At 39.1% G+C, this 25,342-nt stretch overlaps 1 protein-coding gene across 3 annotated transcripts in view; it reads right to left on the reverse strand.

The window, feature by feature from the left end:
* Window positions 1-13,932: 13,932 nt before the first annotated feature.
* PIK3CG (phosphatidylinositol-4,5-bisphosphate 3-kinase catalytic subunit gamma) overlaps window positions 13,933-25,342 on the reverse strand; it is a 34,919-nt gene continuing 23,509 nt past the window's right edge. For all 3 annotated transcript variants that reach the window (XM_074827796.1, XM_074827797.1, XM_074827799.1), the window contains 4 exons: window positions 23,707-23,837; window positions 22,981-23,092; window positions 20,931-21,088; window positions 13,933-15,954 (listed from right to left, as the gene is read on the reverse strand). In XM_074827796.1, coding sequence (XP_074683897.1) covers window positions 15,673-15,954; window positions 20,931-21,088; window positions 22,981-23,092; window positions 23,707-23,837 — 683 coding nt within the window. In that variant the 3' untranslated portion in view covers window positions 13,933-15,672. The remainder of the gene's footprint in view (window positions 15,955-20,930; window positions 21,089-22,980; window positions 23,093-23,706; window positions 23,838-25,342) is intronic.

Below are 25,342 nucleotides of genomic sequence, written 5' to 3' on the forward strand. Positions count from 1 at the left end.
ATAAGTGCTAGAATTTATTTTGAAATATCTACTATGAAAATATCTACTATTTTAAAATATCTACTACTTAGTAAAGAATTAAACATCATTTCATTTTAAACATGTGCAGCATTTAAGACTAACTTCTAAAACATGTAGATATTTTAAAACAACTCCGTTGTGTAAACAAATCCTTGCTTAAAAGTACGATGTCTTGAAAAAATTCAACATAATTTAATTGATGGCTTTTATTTTCTTTTTGTGTCTCAACCATTGGCATTCCTCAGTTTAGATGTCGACATTTCTATGCCTGGAAGCTGGGGAGAATAAAAATAGTCACACTCTAAAAAGGGACAGTGCTGAGGGTGAAAGGTCTTGGTCTTGCAAGTTCTTGCTCAAATGGAAACTCAATGGAACTACTTGAGTGAGGAGGAATTATCCAGCAGAAATTGCAAAATGAGACTGAGTTCCTTTACTAAAATGGTAATAACTCAAACATGGAAAAGATTATTCATTCTCTGATGAAACAGGACAAGAGTACAGGAGTGTACAAATCTGTAATTTTTAAAGAACTGACCGCAGCTGAAACCCACTAGAAATCTGTTTTGAAAACAGATGAGTACCTCCTGCTAAGTGGTTAGACTGCAGAGATGTCTTAACAATTGGGGGGTTTTTTAGAGTTTTTATATTTAATATAGATGAGCTACAGTGATTGCAGGCCTGTTTGGAAGCCAAGTATGTATTCATGTCAATATTAACAATGCCTTGGGCTAGACAGAAAGCTTGAAAACTATGTATTAACATAAATAAAAATCAGTGCATTTTTGGAATTACTTCATCCTGTGGCCTTGGCACAGTAAGATGACCTAATCCTTGAAAAAAAAAAAAAAAGTATTATACGGCAGAAATATCTTTATTTCCTGACACAGTAGGACAGAAAAGCCAGTTTTATTCCAAGGAATCCAGCCTGTACATAAAAAACCTAAAGAGAATGAACACATCATAACACCACAACACTGATTGTCTGACTCTTGAGATAAGGGTGAGTGCCTAATAGCCATTTTCCAGACAAAGAGCACTCAGCTAAGAACTAGAGTACATGTCAAGGAGGTTACTTGAACATTATTCACAGCTCAACAGTAATTAAAGAATATTGAAATAGGCTTCAGAAGTCTATCTCTTTTTTCACTACTCCAAGTGAAGGATGAAAAAAAAAATCACCCAAACCCATAAATCTCTTCTCTGGCCCTTTTCTACCTGGAGCACAACATTCTCTGGTTCTGAGGACCTCTATGCTGACCTTCAAGTTAAGTTTTCTAGAAGAGGCAGCACCCCACTTCCACCATTCAAGGACAATCCAGTTGATGTGACCAGACCCTGCAAGAGGACTCTGCCACACCTTGCCAGTTTCAAAGCCATTTGTAGCAAAAGGCATTTACCACAGAGGAAGGTCCGTAATTCTGAATCCTTCAAACCATCACAGCTATGTAATTGCAACTAGTAGTTCTCAATCTGCAAAAACAGCATCTAAACTTTTGAACTGCTGCTCCCATTGCCCTTTGCTCCTTTTGTGACATTTCTGATTTTTCCTCTGAAAGATGATGATCCCGTGAATAATTAACTAACTTCCTAACTTGCTTCTTATCTGTTGTTTGTAGTAGATATTCCCTAGCTGTAGGTTGGAAATTAAATCTCCAGTGCAAAGCTCTTTGCTTAGCACATCTTGGTACTTCCCTCATGGAGAAGTTAATGGGCAATACCAAAATCCTTTCTATTGTTCCAGTGCACTTGATTCTTCTTCTCTTCAACCTTTTCAACTGAAAAAAATGGTTCTTTGAACATATCTATTATATCTCCTTACATGGGAAACTCTTAAGAGTCTTCCCCTTATGTATGTATAGACCTACTTTTAGTCAATGCTGATTTCCTTCCTTACTTTTGGTTATCTCTGAACATATTTGTTGTACTTGGAATAACAGAGCAATTACCTTCTCCAGATCTCAGTGGTTTCCTCTGTTGTTCTAGGTCATGATCTTGTAAGTAGATGTATGCCTATGGACCTTTGTGCCTGACCAGCTTTCACTGTTGGATGAAAGTCTAATATTCTATTTCTCAGAAGTATTTTTGCAAATAATCCACTTTCAGTGTAAGACTGCAGCTGATTAGTTTTCTTTGGGGAAAAAATCAGGGGTCCTGAAAAAATGGAAATGTCATGTTTTTTTGTTAAAGTCTATTCTTGGACCTTGCTGATGACTGAACTACTGAAAACTGGACTGGTCTGTCTAAGTTTGTGAGGATATAATCCATCAGAGGAGATTCACAAAGAAGTTGTTTGCATTTTTTTTTTCCCAGGATTAGCTCATTTTCTGAGCAAAGTAAACCCATATATTACATTAAATAGGTCTTCCACAGTTTATTGTTTATTTGTGGGCCTGTTCTTTAAAGGATAAGCCAATTCTCAGTAGCTCATTTCTCTGTGTCCCACTCTGACAGCTGTGACAATCTGTTTGTCACAGATCTTAGTACATACCAATTTATATATTAAAAGTAGCTGGAGGTGGAGCAGTCTCATTTCTGGGTTTAGGACCTTAAAACATGGTGTGAAGGTTCACCAGATTACTCCCTGTTTTTTTAAACTATGACATTACTTTTTAACTTTGCACTTCAGTTCTCTTACAAAAGTGAGTCTTACCTGGAAAAAAAATACTGCCCTAATGTCCTAATTACCCTCCATGTTACAACTATGATAACATAGTAGTGTGGGACTACATCAGGTTGAGGCTGGTACTGGGCTGTTTGCCATTCTGGGGTGAATTGTTTCTGGCCTGGTGCCATATGCCTGATGGTGGCATGTGTCTTCTCAGGAAGGACAAATTGCTCTCCTTCATGTTTGGCAAGTGCCTGTTGGCATGCCAAAGAGACCTATATTTAGTACTGGTACTGTTTAGCCAACAAGCTGGGAAAATTATCATGATGATGCGACTAGAGATTTACCGAGGCTGTTTTCCAAGAGCTGAAGAAGACATGGTTGAAGTGGGCTTTGAATTTCCAGCTCTGAATCTTGTTGTTCCTATTTTCTCTGGGTACAGTACATCCTGCTCCCAAGCCCAGGCCTGCGGTGTTGCAGCTTGAACTAGAGGTCATTTACTGTGATTTGGCATTGGTGGGATTCCTACAAAGCTGGCTATTTTGATATACAGCTTGGTACCCAAAACTTTGTTCTCCTTGTTCTGTTGAACCCTGGCTGCAGCTGCCTCCTTTCATGCTACCCTGGTGACACGTGCTGTCCTGGCTCCTTAAAGCACATAGGAAAGCTGAGAGCAGAGATCCAGAGAGCAGCAGCAATTGTTCTCATCAAAACTCTCTTTGCCTGTCATCTGCAATGGGCGTGTGGCCTCCATACAATGCAAAAAGCTCCTGAGATTGAAAGCAATACGAACCCTGATGCTCGCTGTGGGAATTTTACCACCTCTGTTCTTTCCCCTTGCGAAACAGCAACATCAGAAACCTCCCAAAGAAGTGGGGTGATACTGTGGGGTTATCTTATTTCTTATTTATCTTATTTCCACCCCAAATTGGCCACAGGGACATCCACTGTTCAACAAGAGCATCTGAGGTTCTGTCTCCTAGAAGGCCGTGCCTATGTGAATGATGGTCTTGGCTATCTACTGTGTATATTTAAGTTTTCAACTGGAAATTATTTCTATAAGCTCTGCATATATAGCAGTATTAGCAAGAGTGTGAAAGAAATTACCTCTTGAGGAAAAAAAGGCAAATATCCCAACATAAACATGATTTCATTGCCTTTATTTAGGCTGTGTGAAGGAATGGAGATCCATATGGGATGAGCTAAACTAAACAGGCTTTTTATTAACAAAACTTTTCAAACACACAGTCTACTTACAACTCAGCCCAAGGCACATGCAAAAAAGGTTACGGAGGACTCTTAATTTCCTCTTCCTTGCTTAAAAAATCCATATGACTATTTGCTTGTGTCTTGCCACACATTCTCATAAGCAAAGGAATTTTGGAGGTATTCTTAAAAACATTGTCAAAATGTACCATAATCCTTTGCTTGGGCATTTAAATCTTCTCTTCCATTTGAAGCAAGTGTTGCTTTTGGTTCCTGCAGCTACAGCCAAAACATGAAAAATCTGCTGTGCTTGCATTGGCTATATTGGAGTTTTCTCTTCTCTATGCCAAGCAGGAGGTTCGCAGGACTTGCTGGTATTGCAGGGCTTGCTGGAATTGCATGCACTTCATTTGCTGTTTCAGTATTGCCGGCAGCATATGGCACAACTAAGAACAAGGAACTTCCTTTTCCCCTGTGTGCCCTTTCTGTGTGCATAAAAATTAGGTTGTTCTGCTGATTTAATTACTGTGAGGACAGATCATCTTCTTAGGCTTCTTGTCACAATACTGACATTTCTGTGGAAGTTTTAAGTGATTTGACACTTTTTATCATAGTACAGTTTCTAGCTTGTCTTCCAGTGAACAAATGTTGATTAATAACTCTTGGCATTAGGAACAACTTGCAGCTTTTGCTTATTTTCAGTAGTTCAGTAAATGGAGGGAAGTTCTTGACAACTTTAATTTGCTTTAATTCGTAGCTGATAGACTATTTTTGTATCATTCTCAGCTTTCTGTTCATTGGGCCAAGAAGAATATGGAGAGCCTGTTGTGCATGTCTGAAACATCCATCCTGTACAGATCTATTAAACCCCTCAGATGTTTGCTGCTGACTATTACTTGAATAAATTCACTGCAGATCCCTTGTCTAGCAAACACTGCCACATGGTGACTCACAGGTATGAACATTCTTCAAGTCATAAACCATCTCTAGTCCACTTATCTGGCAGGAAGGTGTTTGCTTGCATCTTCCAATGGACCCCTTTTTCAGTGAATATAGTAGCATTAAGAAAAGTGCAAGCCACAAACCAGTTGTTGGAGGGTAGGCACTCAAGAGTAAGCTAATGCACACTCCTACTTTTACAGGAACAGTTCTGATGTTTTCCTTACAGACTTCTTGGTCAGCATTAAGGAAAAGATGCTTTTATTTGGGCAAAACAGTCAAGAAACTAAGTTACAGCAAGGAATTTTCAGCCCAGCTCTCAGCTTTCAGGGCCTTGCTGTTGTTTGAACTGAAAGCAGTCTCTAGCAAGAACTTGTCCTATTGCATCCCCACTGCCAGCTGTCCTTTCTTTACAGGCCTTTTTAATCAAGAAAACCATTGAGCACAGATGAATTCCTGGACTAGATTCTGCTGCAAAATTTTGAGACTAGTGGCAGATAGCACCTTTCTTTTATTTCTTGCACTTACTCATACTAAGCCCAAGAAGTGTTCATGTTAGGTGTTGGTAAAAGTACCAGAAAAGCATTTTGCAGGTTGGTTTCTCGAATCAGGCAGCCAGGGCTTGAGTGACGCCAATACAGCCCATGTGCAGGGGCTGGATTCTTCCACTGGGCTTGGTACTAACATTAGACTTCCTACACTCACTTATTCTACACCAGACAATTGCTTTATCTTGGTATAAGGCTTTGTCAAACATAGATTTTAGGAAAAAGTACACAGCAAATTAACAAGAAACATCTTGCTCCCAGCGATTTGTAATGGGATACACAGACGTGAAAATGCATTGAAGTTTCTTGCATTGCACCCTCTCCCCTCACAGCCCGGGAGCTTTGTGGGGCTCTGTCACAGCCTGATTTGATGTATTGTTGGCTCCTATGTTGTTTGACTGAGTCTGAAAAATAACCATAGTAATCAACTATCAGCAGGTAATGATTTCCTCTGAGTTAAGAAAGAGCAGCCGTCAGCTCTGGCTCTGCTCTGTTGGGTACATTGGGAATTGCTGCCAAACTTCTCGAGTTCTGGTTCTGGTGTTTTAAATGAAGGAAACAGTCTCTATTTTTGATCACTCTTGCTGGGCAATTGCACAGCCCATCTTTCCCTGTTGTGTATCATTCTGAGATGCCATGAGTATCTTTTTCAGAGCCATTGAGGTATTTTAGTTGTAATGACTAGGTACTCTGTTTCTGCAGTCCATACTCTAGAGTTAACTTTGTTTCTTCCTTCCAAAAGTCTTTGGTAGCCGGGAATACTTTGTTCTTCTGCAAGTTAACCAGATTTCCTAAATTGTCCTAAAGGACTGATTGTCCTAAAAGAGTAATTGTCTTACTGGTCTCATTTTATCCTCCTTTCTAGTAGGCACTGAGCAGTTTGGGGGAACTATCTGTTTATGTTTCTGCAGATGTTGGGTTTTTTGTCAGCCTTCTGTCATGCTATTTTTTCTTATGGACTTCTATATGCTTTCATGGCATACTTTTACATCTTTTAAATCAAGCCCTTTGTGGATTTGTGAAATTCCTGACATCTACAAATATTTCCTTTCCCTGTTTGAAAGGAAATGTTGCTATATGGATATTTGTGCCCTCATCTGCACTCATGGATCTTCTCCCTGTAACAGTGTTGTTGCCACTGGTGCCAGCAAGTTGCCTACTTCTAGTGGTGTTTAAATTGTGTTTCAAGGGCTGGGGTATTCTTTAAGTTTTTGGGAGGTCTTGCTCTGAACTATGTGATATCTGCTGTAATTAAACAAATACTGGCAGATTGTTACCATCTGTACTGTGGTTTGCACATCTTTTTGACAAAATGATGCTTTTAATTGCTCTCCTGTGATTCAGTTTCAGGTTATATTCTCTTGATCTTGTAAATAATAGATATTTCCTGTGCTTATTTTTGATGATGTTGTAAATCAGGATATTGCAATTATGATAAAGACTCTTCCATCTATTTTTTTTAATGGCCTATCTCTTGTGAAGATGATATAGTAAAGGGTGCTCTCTGAAATACTCCTTTACGAGGAGTACGGAAAGTAGCAAGCTTCTCAGCAGGTCCAGTTGCTGATGCCACTAGCTAGACTGATCACAGTTTTGGATAGGATGCATACATGATACCATCTGGGGTAACTAGGCTGTGGTGGCCCCACATTATTGCTTTTTTTGAGTCTTGGTCATCCTGGAGAAGGGCCGTATTTCTGTTACCACTGCACTAACTGCATTAAGATGTCTCCACTTTTCCAGTCAAATGTGTATTCACTGTAAGGTTTCTTTTCCACCTTGAGCAAATTGATAGTAGTAGTCAGGAGGGTGAATACAGGGCATTAAACTTGGAAAAGCTTTGTCTTCCAGTGCTTTGCACCTTGAAGCATACAGGCACAGATTTTCCTGATTTCTTTTACTGTCAGATTCATTTTCTAAAGGGATTTGCAGTCAGGAGAATTTTTAGCAAGTTTCTCCCAGTGCAGGTGTTGACAGTGTCTCTAATCACCTGTATTTTTGACACTTGGTTCTTTTGCTAACATTTGATAACACTTTGCTGCTCATTTCCTGGCTGTAAGAAGTGGACAGTCTATTCTGATTTTAGATTTGGAGGTCCAAGCAACAGCAACAAGATAATAGAACTGAGAAATTGGGACGAAGACCCTGAGCAGCAGCAGGGAGTAATTATTCACATTATGGCTTTACCTACCGATTAAAAAAAAAAAAAGTTTCTATTTTATAAACTGTATTTATTCTCATTGAATAGTCCTGATAACACCAGTACTTAAGGACTGTGAGGATAAGTTTTGCATTAATTAACAAGGGAAAGGCTGTGGATATTGTCTACCTGGATTTTTGAAAAGCATTCAACACAGTTCCCCATAGAATTCTCATAGAACTGGCTGCTCGTGACCTGGATGAGTGAACGGTCTGATGGATCAAGCACTGGCTGGATGGACAATCCCAGAGAGTGGTGGTCAATGGAGTTAAATCCAGCTGGCGGCCGGTCACAAGTGGCGTTCCTCAGGGCTTGGTATTGGGACCATTTCTGTTCAACATCTTTATTGATGATCTTGATAAGAACATAGAGTGTATCATCAGTAAATTCGCAGATGACACCAAGTTAAGCGGGAGTGTCGATCTGCATGAGGATAGGGAGGCTCTACAGAGAGACTTGGATAGATTGGATTGGTGGCCAACGTTAACGGGATGAGCTTCAAGAGGGCCAAGTGCCAGGTCCTGCACTTGGGCCACAACAACCCCGTGCATCGCTACAGGCTTGGGGAGGTGTGGCTGGAGAGCTGTCTGGAAGAGAAGGATCTGGGGGTTCTAACTGACAAGCAGCTGAACATGAGCCGGCAGTGTGCCGGGGTGGCCAAGAAAGCCAACAACATCCTGGCTTGTATTAGAAATAGTGTGACCAGCAGAAGTAGGGAGGTGATAGTCCCCCTGTACTCTGCACTGGTGAGGCCACACCTTGAGTATTGTGTCCAGTTTTGGGCACCTCAATAGGAGAGAGATATTGAGGTGCTGGAGCGAGTGCAGAGGAGGACAATGAAGCTGGTGAAGGGCCTGGAGAATAAATCCTATGAGGAGCGATTGAAGGAGCTGGGACTGTTCAGTTTGAGGAGGAGAAGGCTGAGGGGAGACCTCATCACTCTCTACAACTACCTGAAAGGACATTGCAGAGAGGTTGGTGCTGGTCTCTTCTCACAGGTAATTAGTGACAGAACAAGAGGGAATGGCTTTAAACTGCAACAGGTGAGTTTTAGACTGGACATTAGGAAAAAATTTTTCACAGAAAGAGTGGTCAGACAGTGGAATAGGCTGCCCAGGGAGGTGGAGGAGTCACCATCCCTGAATGTGTTTAAGGGTCTTTTAGATGAGATGTTGGGGGATATGGTGTAGGGGAGAACTTTGTAGAGTAGCGCTGATGGTGGGACTCAATAATCCCAAGGGTCTTTTCCAACCTGAATGATTCTGTGATTCTATGATTCTATTCTATGAAACGCAATACTTTTCTGCATAGAGAGTTACTCTGCAGAGGCTGGGTTTTTCCCAGCATTTATGTGGGTGGCTGATGTCATAAAAATATTCCTCCACATACAGATCTCTGCAGCTCATGTAAATCTTTATTGGGAAACATGAGGTAGAAGAAGAACATTTTATTTTTCTTGGATGTTCATTGTTCTTTCTCCAGATGCACATTGTAGGCCCGGTATAGAAAAGGAAGTGGGGCCCTGTAGGACAGCAGTCCAACAGACAATTAAGAGAGAGCAGGGAATGAATGGTGGTCAGCTTCTTGGAGGGGTGATGGAGAGTTAGAGGAGACACCATCGGAGCAGCTCTGGAAAGGTGTGTATTTATGTGCGTACCCACAGCTGGCTTTTCAGAATAAGATGACTGTGAGTACACACAGGGACAGAGGAAGAGAAAGGAGTTAAAAAAGTCAATGCTCTAAAAATATATTTGATGAATTAGGTGTTTTTTTAATCGCCAACTTGTGGTGAGGGTCTTGTGTTTCAGTCCCCTTGAAGACAGTTGGGTCCTTTCTTCTTGTGCTAACAGCATTGTGAAAACAGTCCTCTTGCTCTTTTTTAAAATCCTAAAATCCATTGTTGCCTGTGTTTAGATGGCCTGTGGGAATATGGAACTCTGGAGGACAGGGTAAACTAAACAAGCTTTTATATTAAGGATAAATAAGGGTTTTTAAGGACACACTAATCTCTGAAGAACTCATGTTAGCATTTACAGAAGAAAGCAGGGGGAGACTAAGAAAAGGAGAATAGTGGGAATAAATGAGACTTTAGGAAAAAGTCTTCCAAGAGATGCATTCCTCAAATCCTTGAGAGGGACACTTAATGAACATTAACGAGCTAGTTCTGAACAGCAGTTGCATGAATCCCATGAAAGGGTGGTGCTGGCTGTGCACTCAGAGCCCTCGAGGGGGGTGAACGGTGCCATTCCCTCCTCAGACAGAGGGTCATGGGTCTGCCTTTCCTTCTTCAGAAAAGCTGAATGACGGGGGCAGAATCTGTTGTCAAATGGCTTTTGGTCTGGCCTTCAGTGCCACATGCTTAGCCTTGCCTCAAAGCCCCAGAGCACACAGCTCATCCTGGGACTCAAACCCTGACTTCTACACCCATTTTTGCCAGGGCTACTGCCACTGGGTCACTGTTGCCCTGGGAAAGATGCAGCTGCACCGTATGGCCACCTACTCCCCACGAAGCTGGTGTCAGTCTCCACAGGACCTTCAAGTCTCTGGTCTTGTTAGAAGCCACTCTTGGTCCTCGCTTTGGTGTGCTGCTGCAGTGAGAGATTCCTGAAGATGGTACTCTGGAAAATTAACGTTTAGCTAATTAGCATATCCCTAGAACACAAGGTCTGCGGTGGCACAAAGACTAATTGCCTGCCTTTGCATGAGGCATCACCTTGAATCAAAAGGTGCCTGCCTAGAGTGTTTCAGTTTCAGACTGCTTTAAAGTTACTGAGATCTCTGGGTACTTTTCTCCCCAGGCAGGCAGAATTGTTTTATAAGGTTTGGAAAATACATCACATTCTGTGGGAAAGAAGCAGGTTTGTAAAACAGAGACGCTGTCATGAACTTCACCAAAATGAAAGATAACTTTGGCTGGAGGGAGAGCATTTCCTGAGGAGACCTGTTTATCTCACTGAGATTCTTTTGTGCAGAGACATTTGACAGCTGAGCAGAAGAGCTGCCATGCTACATCAGAGCCAGAGTCTGTCCAGGTTGGTATCCTGTCCCTGACAGGGACCAGCTCCAAATGCTTCAGAGAAAAATGCATTTATATCATGACGGGAAATAACTTCCCCATGTGATGAGTTTAATGCCGATGCCAGACACTTGCTGGTTGATCTGGGGAAGAAGCACTAGACTAATTGTTTCTTTGCACTTTTTTTTTTGAGGTAATTTAATGGTAAATATTCTGAGCAAAATTTAGCTCTGGCCATATCTTGAATTATTAATGAATTCTTTATCATGGAACTGCATTGTGGCAGCAGATTTCTTGGTTATTAAATAGTCATAGCCCTCATAGCCTTTTGCAAGATAATTAGTTAGTCTTGTTAAAGGAAGATTATTCAAAGGCGAAGGAGGATCTGGTACAAAGTCTGAGCTGTAGTTTTAAAACTGTTTTGTACTATGGTCCATTAACATTTCTATTTTCTTTCTCTTTCTCCTTTCAGGCATCTTGCCTGCTTATTCTTCACTACATTAGATTTGACCTTTCTTTGTGTATCTACTCAATGTTTATCTTTTCAAGAAATGCTGCTATCTACAGATTATTTTCCATTTGTTTCTTCATGCACTTAATAAATGGATTGGTGGTAAACTCTGACCATAGACACTACAGCTTTCAGAGTGTGACCAGCACTTGAACCATGACTCCTAATGCTGAACACCAGAGAGATTGCACCGAAGAGTGGGATGTGCTTGTACTTACTAGATATAGCACTTCTGCCATACACAGGTCTCTTTTGTTAGCTAAAATTAACTGGCATGTGTTTCTGGCACTGTGCTGCTGCTGCTTCCAAAGTGACAGCCTCTTCTTTTGCATCCCCAGGAGATCGCCTGAGAAATGGTACATCTTTTTCTAAACACTGCCTACTTGCCTTCCCCAGCCTGTGGAGGGCTCTTGCCACGTCAAGTGCTGCCGTGCACCCTCTGAAACGACAGACCCCCCTTCCCAGGGGTAGGAAGGAAAGAGTTTTTCCTGTCAAGTGCCCACTTGCTCTTTATCAACAGGCAGGACACCAGGCTCTCTCTTGCTGGGTATGAGAGATCCACTGATGCTCAAAAAGCCAGGAAAAGCCATGTCCTTCTGACCGTCGCCCTGTATCATACTAGAACTGGTCACCAATGCCTCTTTTCTCTAATGACATAATGATGTACAAACCTCACATGGTTGTCACCACGTCATTTGTATCTTTGATTAGTCCTTATTATTAACAGTGTAACTGCAGACAAACTGCTTTCTCTTCTCCAGCATGAATCTTACTTTCTGTAAATGTGCCACAAAGTATAAAAATGTATTAGTACTTTTTCTGTCCAATTCTGCCTTCAAAATGCAGAGTGGGGTGAACATGGCAGGAACCTCTTCCTGCAGACTTCTGTCCAGAACAGGCAATTTCTGGAGTGCTGTTTCCAACATACATTGTGTAAATCGCAATTAGAAGACTCATGAAAACACATCAGTGTTTTTCAGATACTTTGGTGTAACTCAAAGGGCCCACCAGACCCTGCAGACAGTGTGGTATGCCAGATTTTAATTTTAATAATTTCTTATTTTCAAGGCTATTTTACACAAGCTGCATTAGAAAGTCATCAGCACAGAATCTGTAATCTACATAATCCTTGGGACTACTCATGTGGACTTGCAGAACACTGCTAATAGACAGTAAAAAAGGTTTATAATGAAAAATACCCTAAAAGAGTTATAATTTCCAGTGATACTTTTCTCAAGTCAGTTGTTCATTTCTGTATCATTAGCCACACTTTAGAGGAAATTCTACTAAATATGTGTTAAATAAGGCTAGATATTCTGCTAATGATAGATTAAATACCTCTAACAAGTGCAACCAGTGTATTCACTGAAGATCTAAATATAATCATGCTGTGCACCTCAGCTCCCTTTCAACTTCTCTTCCTGTCCTGGAATATAATTAGGCTGGAGCCTTGGGGACACACTCATCACTAACCAACATCTTGATGATCTTGCTGGAGCCAAACTATATGTCAAGTCACAACCCAGTCTGAGGTACTGACTCTAAGAATAGATTCAAATTTCCACTGTTAGGTGCAGTAACAATGTGAATTTAGACTACCAAGAAAATACAATACATCTTAAAGAAAAAGTATCCCTTAAAAATAATTTTCCAAAAATAATATTAAGGCTAACAGGAGAAAAGGATGATAATTGAGACCTACTCAGAAAATCTAATCATTTTCTCCCTCTGCATATGCTGTGTTAGAGACTGAAAAAATGTGGTTAGTGACTAATTTGCATTTCCTGGTTTTTAGCCCTTATAAACCAGCTATTCTGAAGGGCTGATGTGTTTACGTACTGGAAGACATTAGGCCCAAACTCAGGAAACTGTGGTTCAGCTTCCTGCTCCAGCAGTGGTGGCTGTGGGTATGGAGCTGCCACTGCAGAAAGTGACAGCTGTATTCTGCACTGGGACAGGCAAACGTGTACTCGTGCTCACCTCCTCACCTGAAAAGCAATTCCACTCCACCTTGAAGCTGGACTGCCTCAAACCACATCTCTGTGTGGCTTTTGCTTCTGTCAGGGCTTGCCAGAAAACAGAGTCAGTTGTGGGTGGAGGTTTTAAGAGGCACATGAAAGCCAACAGATAATCAGCCGTATGAATGCACAGCTATTTATAAATAAAGTGCTGGTAAGCTGCCTAATAGCTTGTTCTGTAGGTAAAAAGGAGATCTGGCAGCTACTTTTCATCTCCCAGAAGTCAGACTGGCAAACACCCAAAGCCCAGTGCAGAGGGGGTGTTTAAAGGCAGCTTAGCACTGCCCAGGCAGCCCAACTGTGGGCTTCACGGGCAAGGAAAGCAATGAAGTCTGCTAATTAGCACAGAGGTGTTTCAGATGTCTGTAACAAACATTGTATACAATTCAGTATAGCACACTGTAAACTACTGATAAAAATCATCAAAGTTGAGTGCAGGACTAAACTGCTTTCCTCTGGGTGCAGATCTCTTGTAGACCTTTTTCTGTGAATGGAGGCTGCTTCTAGAGTGTCTTTTCCCTTGAAGTTGTGATTAGCATTTATTTCCCCATGCCTGAGTTAAAATTAGCAGTAGATTGACTTACTTTTTAAAAGAAGGAACTTACTAAAGTCTTCAGACTTTTCTTTATAGAGCAAACCAGGAATGAATGAAGGGCTCTTAGAAAGTGGTACTATTCTATTCACATTTTACAACTGTAATAATTTAAGATATCTGAAATCATACAGAATTATTAATATGGAACTAAAACAATTCCTCTGAGTGGGACTTTGAATATGATTTCTTATTGAGATTACACAGTCTTTAAGTAACTGGATAAAAAATATTTACGTGTATTTTTGGCTAAGATGCTTATTCATTAACAATAAATGAATAGAACATGTCAATTTATTTCAGATCTATAAAATACAAGTCTAAAAATACCATTTTACAGACAATATTCACCATTTAGTTTACATTTTAGTATGGTCTTAAGCCTATCTTGCACCAAATAATAATGTAACAGAACAACAAAATATTCTACATTTAAACTTTTCAGACTTCTTAACTGGAATCTACCATATACATCAAAAATAGCCGTGCACAGTAACCAATTAAACATCTACATTTCAAGAATAGATTGGCTATATCTCATAACTGAGACATCAATTACAGTACAGTTATTAAAAATCCTTCAAGAATATACTCAGTAGTAACAGTGGTAGCAGTAGTTAAAATCTTAACAGTTCTGTGAAATGATCAAAAGCAAATGATAACAGAATTTAAAAATTCAGTTAATCATTTATATGTAATGTAAAACCCATGTAACACTACAATGAAAAAGGAAATTACACGGGCACAAGTGCAAAAAAGCAATATTGTAAGCCATGTTCTCTCTTTGGTAAAAATCAATTAGCAGGAAGTATACCATAATAATTCAAGTCAAAGACTAATTCATGCTATATATTTTTCCTTTCCTACCATAGGCAGACTTGATGATTTGCAGGCATCCTACAGTACAGAAGTTAAAATTCTACTTAACACTGCCCATTTTTTCTCTTTTAAATATTGAAATTAAAGATAAGGATTCTTTTTCTTTCATAAATAGCTTTTCAGTAGTATAGTCTCTTAAGGAATTTAAAAATAAATAGCAAAATATACACCATTTCAAAGATTACATTTAATTCCTTCTAGGTATATCCTGAAAATATATCACCAAAGAATAAATAACTTTGGGTTTCTCAAATATTTGGTAAAATGTCAATTACTCTTACATAAGGAGTTTTCTCTGAGGAATAAGAAGTACCATTGCTTTTTCCACAAAGCTTTTACTACACAGGTGGAATTTTAGTAACTTTACAGTAATAATACAATCTGTAATATCATACAGATGTTTTCCATTAAAAAGTACAGTAAAAAAATCTTTCAAAATTAAGTCTTCAGAATTTCAGGTTCAAACCTGAGGAACTTCCAGGTAACTATGAGTTCTCCTGGCAAAACAGTGAAGCTCAGCTGTCTATGTCAGGAGGCTACAATAATAGTAAGGTAATCTCCTCTAATAGTAGAGCCAAAGCTGTTTTCTGCTGATGACAAACTGAAAATCCAAAAAGGACAAAGTGTTAAGAAAGGGACAAAAGAGAAGGATGTGGGTGAACAACACTTGACTGTAAGCCATCCTGACAAAGAAGTGAATTGCCTACAGGGATTTCAATATAACCATAGATTAGAAATAAATTATTCTGCTTTTGAAGGGCTTGACCCTCGTGAACAATTAAGATAATGTCATAGGGAATTTCTATGTGAATTTGCAGGTTATCATCTTACTCAAGCTCCTCCTTCACATTTATCTGAAATTATTACTAAAGAAAACAAGAAAAATGCAGGCTACATCAGCAAAGCAACTAGTTAAAAGCATCCAGCAACTTGAAGTGTCATTAGACATTTAAAAAAATCTTAACTGCAGGAAGATCTTCTGGAGGGGCAGAGCAGAAGTCTTTGCCTTTTTAGAAGATTCGTTTAAGCTGCCACCAAAGTAAAGGCAATTTTGACTGCTCATTTATTCAGAATTCATAAATAACATGTAGGTTTACTAACCTCCTATTCACACCCACAGTTAATTTACATAAAATATTAAGCAGAATGCTTTTCTACTCCTTGTTTGATTCCAAGCACAAGATGTAAAAACCAGTTAAATTGTACAGTCCAGCCCTTATCTCTGCAAACCTCTATCTGATCAAGAAAATGCTTTTTGGCATCTTCTTCACTTTTCCCTACTGTCAGTGCATCCCGGATATACTCAATATCCTCTTTGCTTGTTAATTGGGGCATTCCAGTCATTAGCATCATGGAGAACAGGATGATCAGCAGGTTTGTGTGATGTCGAAGAGCTAAATAAGCCTTCACACATACGTCCTACAAGAGAGAAGAATATTTTGTTAATTGATGAGGTGAACTGAGAGGGATGGTGTAGGAATGTCACAGGACTCTCATTAACCAACACTATTCAATCACTCAGTATGTCAGAGAGAGGAGACCCAACAGAGCCATTCACCTGAGCAGAAACGTGGAGCGAACTTCTGCTTCTGTTGCTTGGTATTACTTCACTCATCACCACACCTTGGGGCAACAAGAACTGTTTTGGTGTACAAACTAAAGGGTCTTTTTAATAATATTATATTAATTACTGAAACATAAAACCTTAGCTTCACCAAAATTTCAAATTAATTTCCCTGTCGTATAATCACTTTCTGTGGCTGTTAAAAGAGACAGCAATACTTCACTGTCTTCCTTTCCAACTGGCATGGTCCCATTCAAAGACCATGGCTGGCAAGTGATACTGAATAAAGGAGCACCTCCAGGGGACTGTTCTTCATTTTATATGTATGTCTATTAACTTTGCAGAGGTGACAGCTTATTTAATACAGAAGATTTTTCAGGCTTGGTGTTCTAAGAAATTTTTCCAGCTGACAGCTCTAGTTTTCAGGCACACTGCCTTGCTGTAGGACTTCTATGTTTATGTACTGTCATACTGGATTCCACAGATTTTTATAGCTTTTTCACTTCCATATATAAGTAATTTGTGCTTAACAACCTTTAGAATGAAATTTCTTCAGCTTGGAAAAACACGCAATGCTTTTTAAAAAAATGCTAAGTGACTAATACGTAACAATTATTTCTTATATTAAATTTATTACTCATTTACTTTTAGAAATAACATCTTAAAGAAGACAATGCAATGAAGAAATCAATCATATATTAGAAAGTTAAATTGGGCCTGCAATGGAGTAATGTAAAAAGATGAAAAATATTTCCAAGAAGGTTGTTGCTACTAAAACCAAAGCTGAAGAAATGCTACTTTCTACACAAATAAATATTCAATTTAACCTTTCCACAAATATATATGAATTTATTAAAGAATTCTTAAGAAATCCAAATATTTTCATGTAAAATGTTCCACCAAATCTCATCAGCTCTGTAGAACACTGTTTATTTTTGACAAGGTGTATGTTTGGGTTTTTTCCCTCAGACAGTAAGAAGTGCACAAAAATCTTAACATCTACCACTGTTCACATCATCAACACCAGGACAACCAACCAGGCAGGTCAGGAAGATACTAAGGAAGGCAGATGGTATGTTGAAGACCTGTCTGTAGGGTTTCTTTTTTCCTATTGCCTGGGCCCTTAAATCTTTCACTGTTTCCAAATAAATTCTGTCCTGAAGTAAGATCATACTTATGATCTCCAATGTTAGTTTAGCTCTAGCAAAGCAGAAGATAAATTGCAACAGTCAAAGCACAATTTACAGCATAAAACACCATCATCTTTTCATGGGGATTAGTTTCTCTCCATGACACCAGGTGAAAAAAATAAGAAAAAGAAATTCTACTTATGCATTATCAACTTCAAACAGCGAAAACTTGTCACAAGAGTTAGTGTGTGTTTTGTTCCCCCTGAAAGAGATGAAAGCTCTTTATGGTTATATCAAAGAAGGTTTTATATTTCTCTATATACGATGCATCTCACTACTGCGGGTGTCTGAGACAGAAAAACAATTATGCAGTCAAGAACCTGGCATCACTGCATCCCAAAGGCAGTCCTTCCAGGAATTCAAAGGATTTTAAAAAATCTGTATCTGCCTGTTACAGTTATTTATTCAGACAGGAACTGAATGGAGTTTTGAATTAACATCTTCCAAGAAAACTAATTTTTACACTTCTGAGAGAGGCAGAGAGAACCAAAAATAGCACATATGTATGTGTCAACGATACGTAGATGTTTACCATGAGATTAAGAAGAAAGCTGCTAACTAAACTAAAGCCATAGGCAAAATGAGAGGAGCTAAGGAGAAACCAAAATCCCATTGTCCAACAGACAATAAAGAATAAGTATTTTGAGAGTTTGAAATTGTCCTAAGTTTAGTATCCTAAAGGTCAGGCATTTTTATAATATAAAGTGTGCAAGTTCTGATATATAGGCCATCCCTTCCCTGTACAGTATACTATAAATATTTTTCAATGAGTGATTTTATACCCTTCTGCTTTCTGCCACCTTTGACAACCAAATACATGAGATTTTGTAAACAAATGGTATAGAAGAATTTGATTAATACTGAGAATACAGATCTCTGCGTTATTAAGACTGCAGAGTAATGAAAACACAATGAATTAAATAAATATAATGAATAAAAATGCATTCAAAATTTAATGCAAAAACTAGCAAAGACAATTTTAGGCAAACTAATAATAGGTAAGTGGACAAAGCTCAAACGACTACAAAGATCTTAGATGAGGTTCTGTCGAGGGTTTCTACTAGTAAGAAGTGAAAAAGTTGTGTGTACATAGGAGTATGAGAGTTGCATGGGTTTCAGCCAAAGGCCGGAAAGGAAATGCCACCATATATGACACTTACAGCAAGAGAGATCTGGGAAGTACTAAGGCAGCTGAAAAATTCATAGATGGAACATAAAAATACTTGTCTTCTCAGATTAAGTCATGCTTAAATACTTTTTTGCGATTAGAACAAAAGACCATCAAATACTGCTTCCTACTAAGCGTTTCTGTGGTGTCATTAATAACCTCTGGCCACTAATTTTCATTAAGCCATCATCAGGAACATAAACAAAAAGGGAAGCAAAATTTAAGAGCTAATAGGAATGAGCTTTATTGCTAGTTCCAGAAAAGTTGTCCGCCCACTGACAGCTTTAGAAGTTCACTAATAACAAACTATACTCTGTTGCAGTGAATTCTGGTCAAAATCGTCTAATTAACCTCCTCTGACACCTGCAATATGAGTTATGGCTAAAACACCTGTATGGACTGTAGCCAATAGGTAACAGAGAAATAAAAAAGTAGGTATTTTAAAATATTAAACACACCAAAGCCTGTAAAAAACAAAAGGATTCCTCTAAAGTACAACCTATTTTAATGTAGCTGAAGTACAAATTAATGAGAGAGGCTCTTAAAAATTAATGAAGGATGAATGCTGAGATTTTTCCGTTAATACATGAATGAGTCAGCAGGCACACCGAATGAATCCCTCAATATTAGGAAACATGATGAAACCAGCCAGTTGAAAAGTGAAGCTATAATTTATTTTTGCACTCTGACCATATAATTAAAACATGTATTTTTTACAGCAAAATATGTGATAAAGGCCTTGCTCTGTGTTACTATTTTACTTGTATGAAAGTATTTTAACTTTCTCTATTGGTCTTTGAGACAGAAAAGCCTTTTAATGTACTACCACAATAGCAGATTATAAACAGTATCTAATACAGCAGAATTGGACATGAACTTACATTTTTTTGGTCAGTGTTATCATCTGTGCCTAAATCACCCCACTTATAATGACCAGGTCACATATCACAGTCACAGTTCACAAAGGTAAAGCACATTAATCACCTTTCATCTGGTTAATGACACTAGTGGAAATGATGCTGGCACTTACCACAGCATTCCTAAACCCTCTGTATTAGTGGGATGGTAGCAGCATCTAGAAATTCATACCGGAGTAACAAAATGTGAATCCAGTCAAACCCAGGACTATATGATGAATCATGGCTTACTGAAGAGAGGCTAAGACAAAAATCACCTCCTATTGCTTTTGGTATTTGGGCTGCCAAAGCAAAAGTCGGATACTCTCTAAAAAGCTGAATGATACATATGTAAGAACACAACACTACCTTACTGCAGATGCTAATCTGATTTGATTGGTAAATTAGTGGTGGTGTTCAAATTTAATTTGATGGGTTTTTTCCAAGTGAAGTCCATCTTTTGCCAGTGACCATAATTGGTGAGTGAGCCCTCCCTGTCCTTGTCTCAACCCATGAGCCTTTTGTTGTATTTTCTCCTCCCCATCCCACTGTGGGGGAGGAGTAAGCGAGTGACTGTGTGGTGCTTAGTTGCTGGCTGGGCCTAAACCACGGCAGCTGTACAATCATGTATATGTTCAAAGGGACATATTCACTATCCAACAGTAAGAACCTTAATTAGGTACTCAGCTTAAAAAAACAGACTCCTTACCAGAACAGAGAGACTGGTTCATCCACAGAGAATCCAGAACATCTAAGTTATGCTTTTGCTTTGACTCACACTCTGGAGGAGACTTCTTCTTTTGATATTACAGGGAACCTGCTTTCTAAATCAGGCACTTACTTAAAGTCCCTAAAGATGAGCACAGGAATAACACCCCAGACATCCATCTATTTCTGCTCAGCCATGCTCTCAGCCATCTCATTAAACATACTGAACAGCATTTTGCTTTGCTCCCTCCTCGCCCAGGTCCTACACAAGCTTGAAAAATCACAACTGTTTTGGAAGGACTGAATTTCAAATAGAGGATGCAATAGAATAGATTTTTAACACCATTCTTTTATTTCAGAGTGTTAAGTCCATCCACTTCACAAAACCAGAATCTGACATAGCTTAGGGTCACCACACATTTCTATTCAGATGCAGCAGTCTGAGCCCCAGAACACGAGGGCAGAATCAGGAGGGAGTAACTCTGGCAAAGCCAGCTGAGGAATGCCTCACACCTGCTTGTACTACATAGAAGGCTCTGCTTAGTGCTATGAGTCTCCTCTAATTGCAGAAATACTGAAGCCCTCTACAAAGTATTTTCAATCAAGATAAGAACTGCCTATTTGGTCTGCTGCTAACTCAAACTCTTCAATGTGCCTTTTTGGATGTTTGAATTCTAGTTCCCATAATCCTACAGATAATTTTTGCTCTTGAGTTGGGACTAAAATCTCCCGGAATTGTATTATGATTCAGTAAATTTTATTAACATAATACCCAGGAGCCTAGACCTTTGAAACTAAGGCACTAATGTTCATTTCAGAGGGTAAAAAACATTGCTTAATTGATTTGCAGCTAGATATTCATGCTTTACCTGAAATTTATGGAAATGGAGACTTGTCTTCTTCCCAGAACTCCCCATGACAAACAGAAAATCGGGAGTCAGCACAAAAGGAACTCTTTCCTTATTAATTCCAAGGAAGCTTTTATAATTCCCAAGAATATGGCCGAAATCAATATGGAAAAGGTTACCTTCATAAAGAGAAGAAGTCACAGTTAGGCTTAAATACAATAAACTGCCAAGAACATTTACTTGTATTCACAATCATTCCAAAATCTCTTTTTGAGGGATATATGATCACTCTTTAGTTCAGCAGAAAAGACTATATTCTCCTCTTTTTTTTTTTTTTTAATATATAATTCTGTCCTCTTGGCAAAGTTATTTTTTATTTTACTTTGGCAGTTGTTAAAAACCTGGCAGAACTGCTGTATTTTCTAAACATATACTCACAGCTTGTCAAAAATCAACCAAAGAAAGCTTGTGCCTCAGATCCATAACAATCAGCTTCCAGCACATCACTACATGGAAAAGGCTCGTGGATTATGTTTCAAATACCCATGGGATTCTGGCATTATCTGGCTCCTAGGCTAACATCATTGACTAGAACATGCTTCTTCCTTGCAAACCTGCGTTACCAATTTCTAAACCAACCTGTACTGTACAGAATAAATTTGCATTGTCATCCTTTCGATAACTTTGAGATTGTAGTAGGGTATCAGTTCCCAGGAAACCGATGAAAAACTCCCCTTTTAAGGATTGCTACACCCACAGGACTGGAGCATACTGCTGCTCTTCAGATTACGTTATTACTTTTACTGGCAGACAAGATGTAAGGACAAAAGAGTATGGTTACTTAAAAACATAGATTTGTAATACTGGTACATGTATAAAAAAGATAAACATCAAATGATGTAAGATAATACTTAGAGTCCTCCCAACCTACCAAATCTGACACTCTCTGCAGCCCTCGCAGACTGACATCCTCTGGCTTCTGTTGCTCAAGACAGGTCCTGTTAAAGACTCTACGGCAAACCTGCTCCTGACCACAACAGAATAACCTTCTTTTCTCTGTCTCCCTTTCTATTGACCTGTCCCTCATTTTCTGCCAATGGGCACTAACATTGCACTATATTATATATAATGTTGAAATTAAAGCATTTGTCTTCTTTTCCTCAAGGACTTCTGGTAAACTTTTTTACTGTAGTCTTCAATTAGCTCATTTCTGCCTTCAAAGTACTTCTCTCTAGCCTTCAACAGGTAAAATTTAAACTATAATATGATTAATATTAAATACACAGCCTCCTAAATAAGCCCAAAAGTATTTTCTGTCTTATAGCATTATGTAAAGACTAATTATGAAGTAAGAGGATCATGAAACTGGAAGTGAATTTCTCAGATCAAATAAAACTCCTCCATATGTACAGCTCATTCTGGTGTCTTTTCTGGGGCTTCCATAGGTAAGTAAAATTAGGGATGAACCAATGTGCAGCTACAGAAATAATTCCCAAAGTTTGTAATACAAAAAAATTGTAGTTCATTCAGGAGGACTGCAACCATCCCACAAACTACAGTAGCAAAACCAGTACACTCCATGTACACTTGTTTTCTAGGGTTTTCTACAAGGGTATATAAAGCAATTATGTTCCTCGGAAGTGAAAACAGTCCATTAACATCTGAATTCTGACATAAATACAGTTCCAGTGAACACTGTCAGAACCACATCCACACTTCAGACAGGTGAACAGCTGTCTGCTTTTTACAGTTTTTTGGCTTTTAGATCTTAGATCTACACACTAAAAAAAAAAATTAGATTTACATTCCTCACGACTTAGTTTGTAACAAACTTGCCCTTGGAAAAGAATGGCATTATTAATGATAAATATCTAGAGTCTATATGAAGGCTAAAGGGGTGACAATATATTTTAATGTCACAGGAGGACCTGAACTTGCAAGCAATGCTGACAGAACTGGATTGTGTCTCTTCATTCATTGTTAAATGCATTATTTATTAAAATGAAAGATAAATCTAATGAAGTATAGACCATCCCCACTTCTTCTATGAAATTCTCAAAAAATAACTCACCTGTTTCTGTAATCATAATGTTGTCATTGTGCCTGTCTCCTATTCCAAGTACAAAGGTTGCCACACAGTATCCAGCACAAGAATAAACAAATCTTTCCACAGCTGCCTGAAACTAAAAATAGATCTTAGAGATGTTAAATGCTTCAATGCTAGAAACTAAATTCAGACATTCTAAAAGTCATATGCCTTTCTATTGACATGTATCTATCAACAGTTAGACAAACTGGCTTATACCATTGCACAGCAGAGATTAAGATCACAGCCCTGCACTGCATTCCCTGTACTGTGCAAGCAGACTCTATCCCTTAGCATAAATAGAATAAACATATAGTCGTCCATGTTTTCTGAGAAAAAAAGCTAGCAGAAAGCTCTAGTAGGTCAGTGGACCTACCTAAGCAAAGGAGTCGTGAGTACCCAAACCTGTACTTAAATCCTCTAAAACCACAGTGCCTTTCAGTGTTCCTAGATGTCCTTTCAATACGCTCCTCATGTATCACTTCTAAATACCACTGACAAAGGAGTCATTTCTAAAGCATCTTGTTTCTCAGGAGCTTGGCTGCCAGCTGGATGCTAAAGGCCCTTTCACAGACACCCACGGCTGAGTACAGGGAAAATGAATGGATTTTTCAACTCACATAAGTAACACAAACACACCCGTATGGGCTCTGTGCTCCTAAATTAGTAGGGTGCATTTGAAAATCCTACTTAAAAATTCAAAGAACTCACCTTCTCTTCAATCATGCACCTTTCCTTGAGCCACTGGTTTAGTATTTCATCCTTAAATGCACCAGTGTTGCCAACTGTACTTTGTTGAATTTTGGCAATTGTTGTAGCATCTTTCACAATTTCGATCATTCCTAGAGAAAACAAAGAAGTTATTAAATGTATATCAAAGCATATTAAAATATGCAAAATTAAATTTAAAACTGTGTTTTTTAAATCAACTGCAGAACTTAATAGGTTGTGAGCAGAAATTTATTTTACAAGCCACAGTGGTTCTTGTTCATTCCCAGATGAAACCAGCCAGAGCTCATAACTAGCTTGGCATACTAAATTCTTCCATGAGAATGTAAAACCTTTTAAAATGGAAATAATCACATGATAAGTGGGGACCCTCTGCATAAGGCTTTTCCCCAGGAGAGGAACTCCCTCCTGTCCTGATTGCCTGCAGAAGCCCAGGAACCATCCACATTTCCACCAGCTTCTCTTCAACTTCATAAATCTGAGGAGCTGAAGGGAAGCTGCAGTGTTGCAGCAGCCCAGGGATCCAAGTGTTGTCAGAGCTGTGGCACAGGAAGAGAGCTGGCCCTCCTGCAGTAAACCCAATATAAGCTTAAGTGTGCATATGCACAGAAAGGTTCAGAAATATCAATACACAGTGAGGTATAGCAGTGGGACTGCTGGTGGAAAGCTCTGGCTGTTGGGGCCCAGAGGTCAGCCCCTAAACTGAACAGATCCTCGCAAAGGCAAATCAGCACATCACAGCAATATGGTACAGAAACAAGGACTTGTACTGTTCATACTAACATGGCATGTGATGAAGGGGAAGCTAGAGAGAAAAGCAGAAACAGAGGCTGCAACACAACTCTGCACTGTAGCCAAGACTAGCAAATGCAGTCTGTCCTCATACTGGTCATGCATGTATGGGGGAAGGTCAGTTTTTAGTTAAACTTATTTGGTAATTGGAAATACATTTTCTTCCTCTGGTTCAAGTTCTACAGTGTCTTCTAGGTAAAAGTCTGTCTTCAGCTCCAGCTCACAGATAAGCAAGCAAATAAAAATATTCCTTTACCCCCAAAGTAATTCAAAGCAGTTTCTGATTCGGTTTCAGTTTGACTCTCCCTCTGAAATGGATGAATTTCTATCTATTCACAGTCCTACCCTTTTGCAATTACCAAATTATGTGCAAATTCTTCAGTAACAGAGTAACAACACAGGAATCTTTTCCTGCCCCTACCTTCCACGCACGGCTGAATTCATGGCTGAATACCCCCTGGAGTTATTTCTTCTGTCTTGACAGTGAGCTAGATTTGTTTGTAATAAAATTATCGTGGAAATATGACCTTCAAAACCCACCGCCAACACCATCAAATTTAAAAGTTCTGCATGTTAGTCTGTGCTTGACAAGCTGTTGTTGCCCTCCTGGGAGTGAGCTCCAGACCACATTCCAGCTGTTGAAAAGGCTTCCCCTGCCTGTACTCATAAATCTCCCTCTACCGGCCAACAGCTCCTTGATTCCAGGGGAGTGGAGCTGTTGCAGGAGGAATCTTCTGCCTTTCCTTGCATTTAAAACTTCTCTGAGCATAGGTATGTTCATTAGCACCGTGAAAAGTCCACAGATTTTAAAAAAGCTGCTAATAAA

Source organism: Strix aluco, chromosome 5 (assembly GCF_031877795.1).
Source record: "Strix aluco isolate bStrAlu1 chromosome 5, bStrAlu1.hap1, whole genome shotgun sequence".
NCBI lineage: Eukaryota > Metazoa > Chordata > Aves > Strigiformes > Strigidae > Strix > Strix aluco.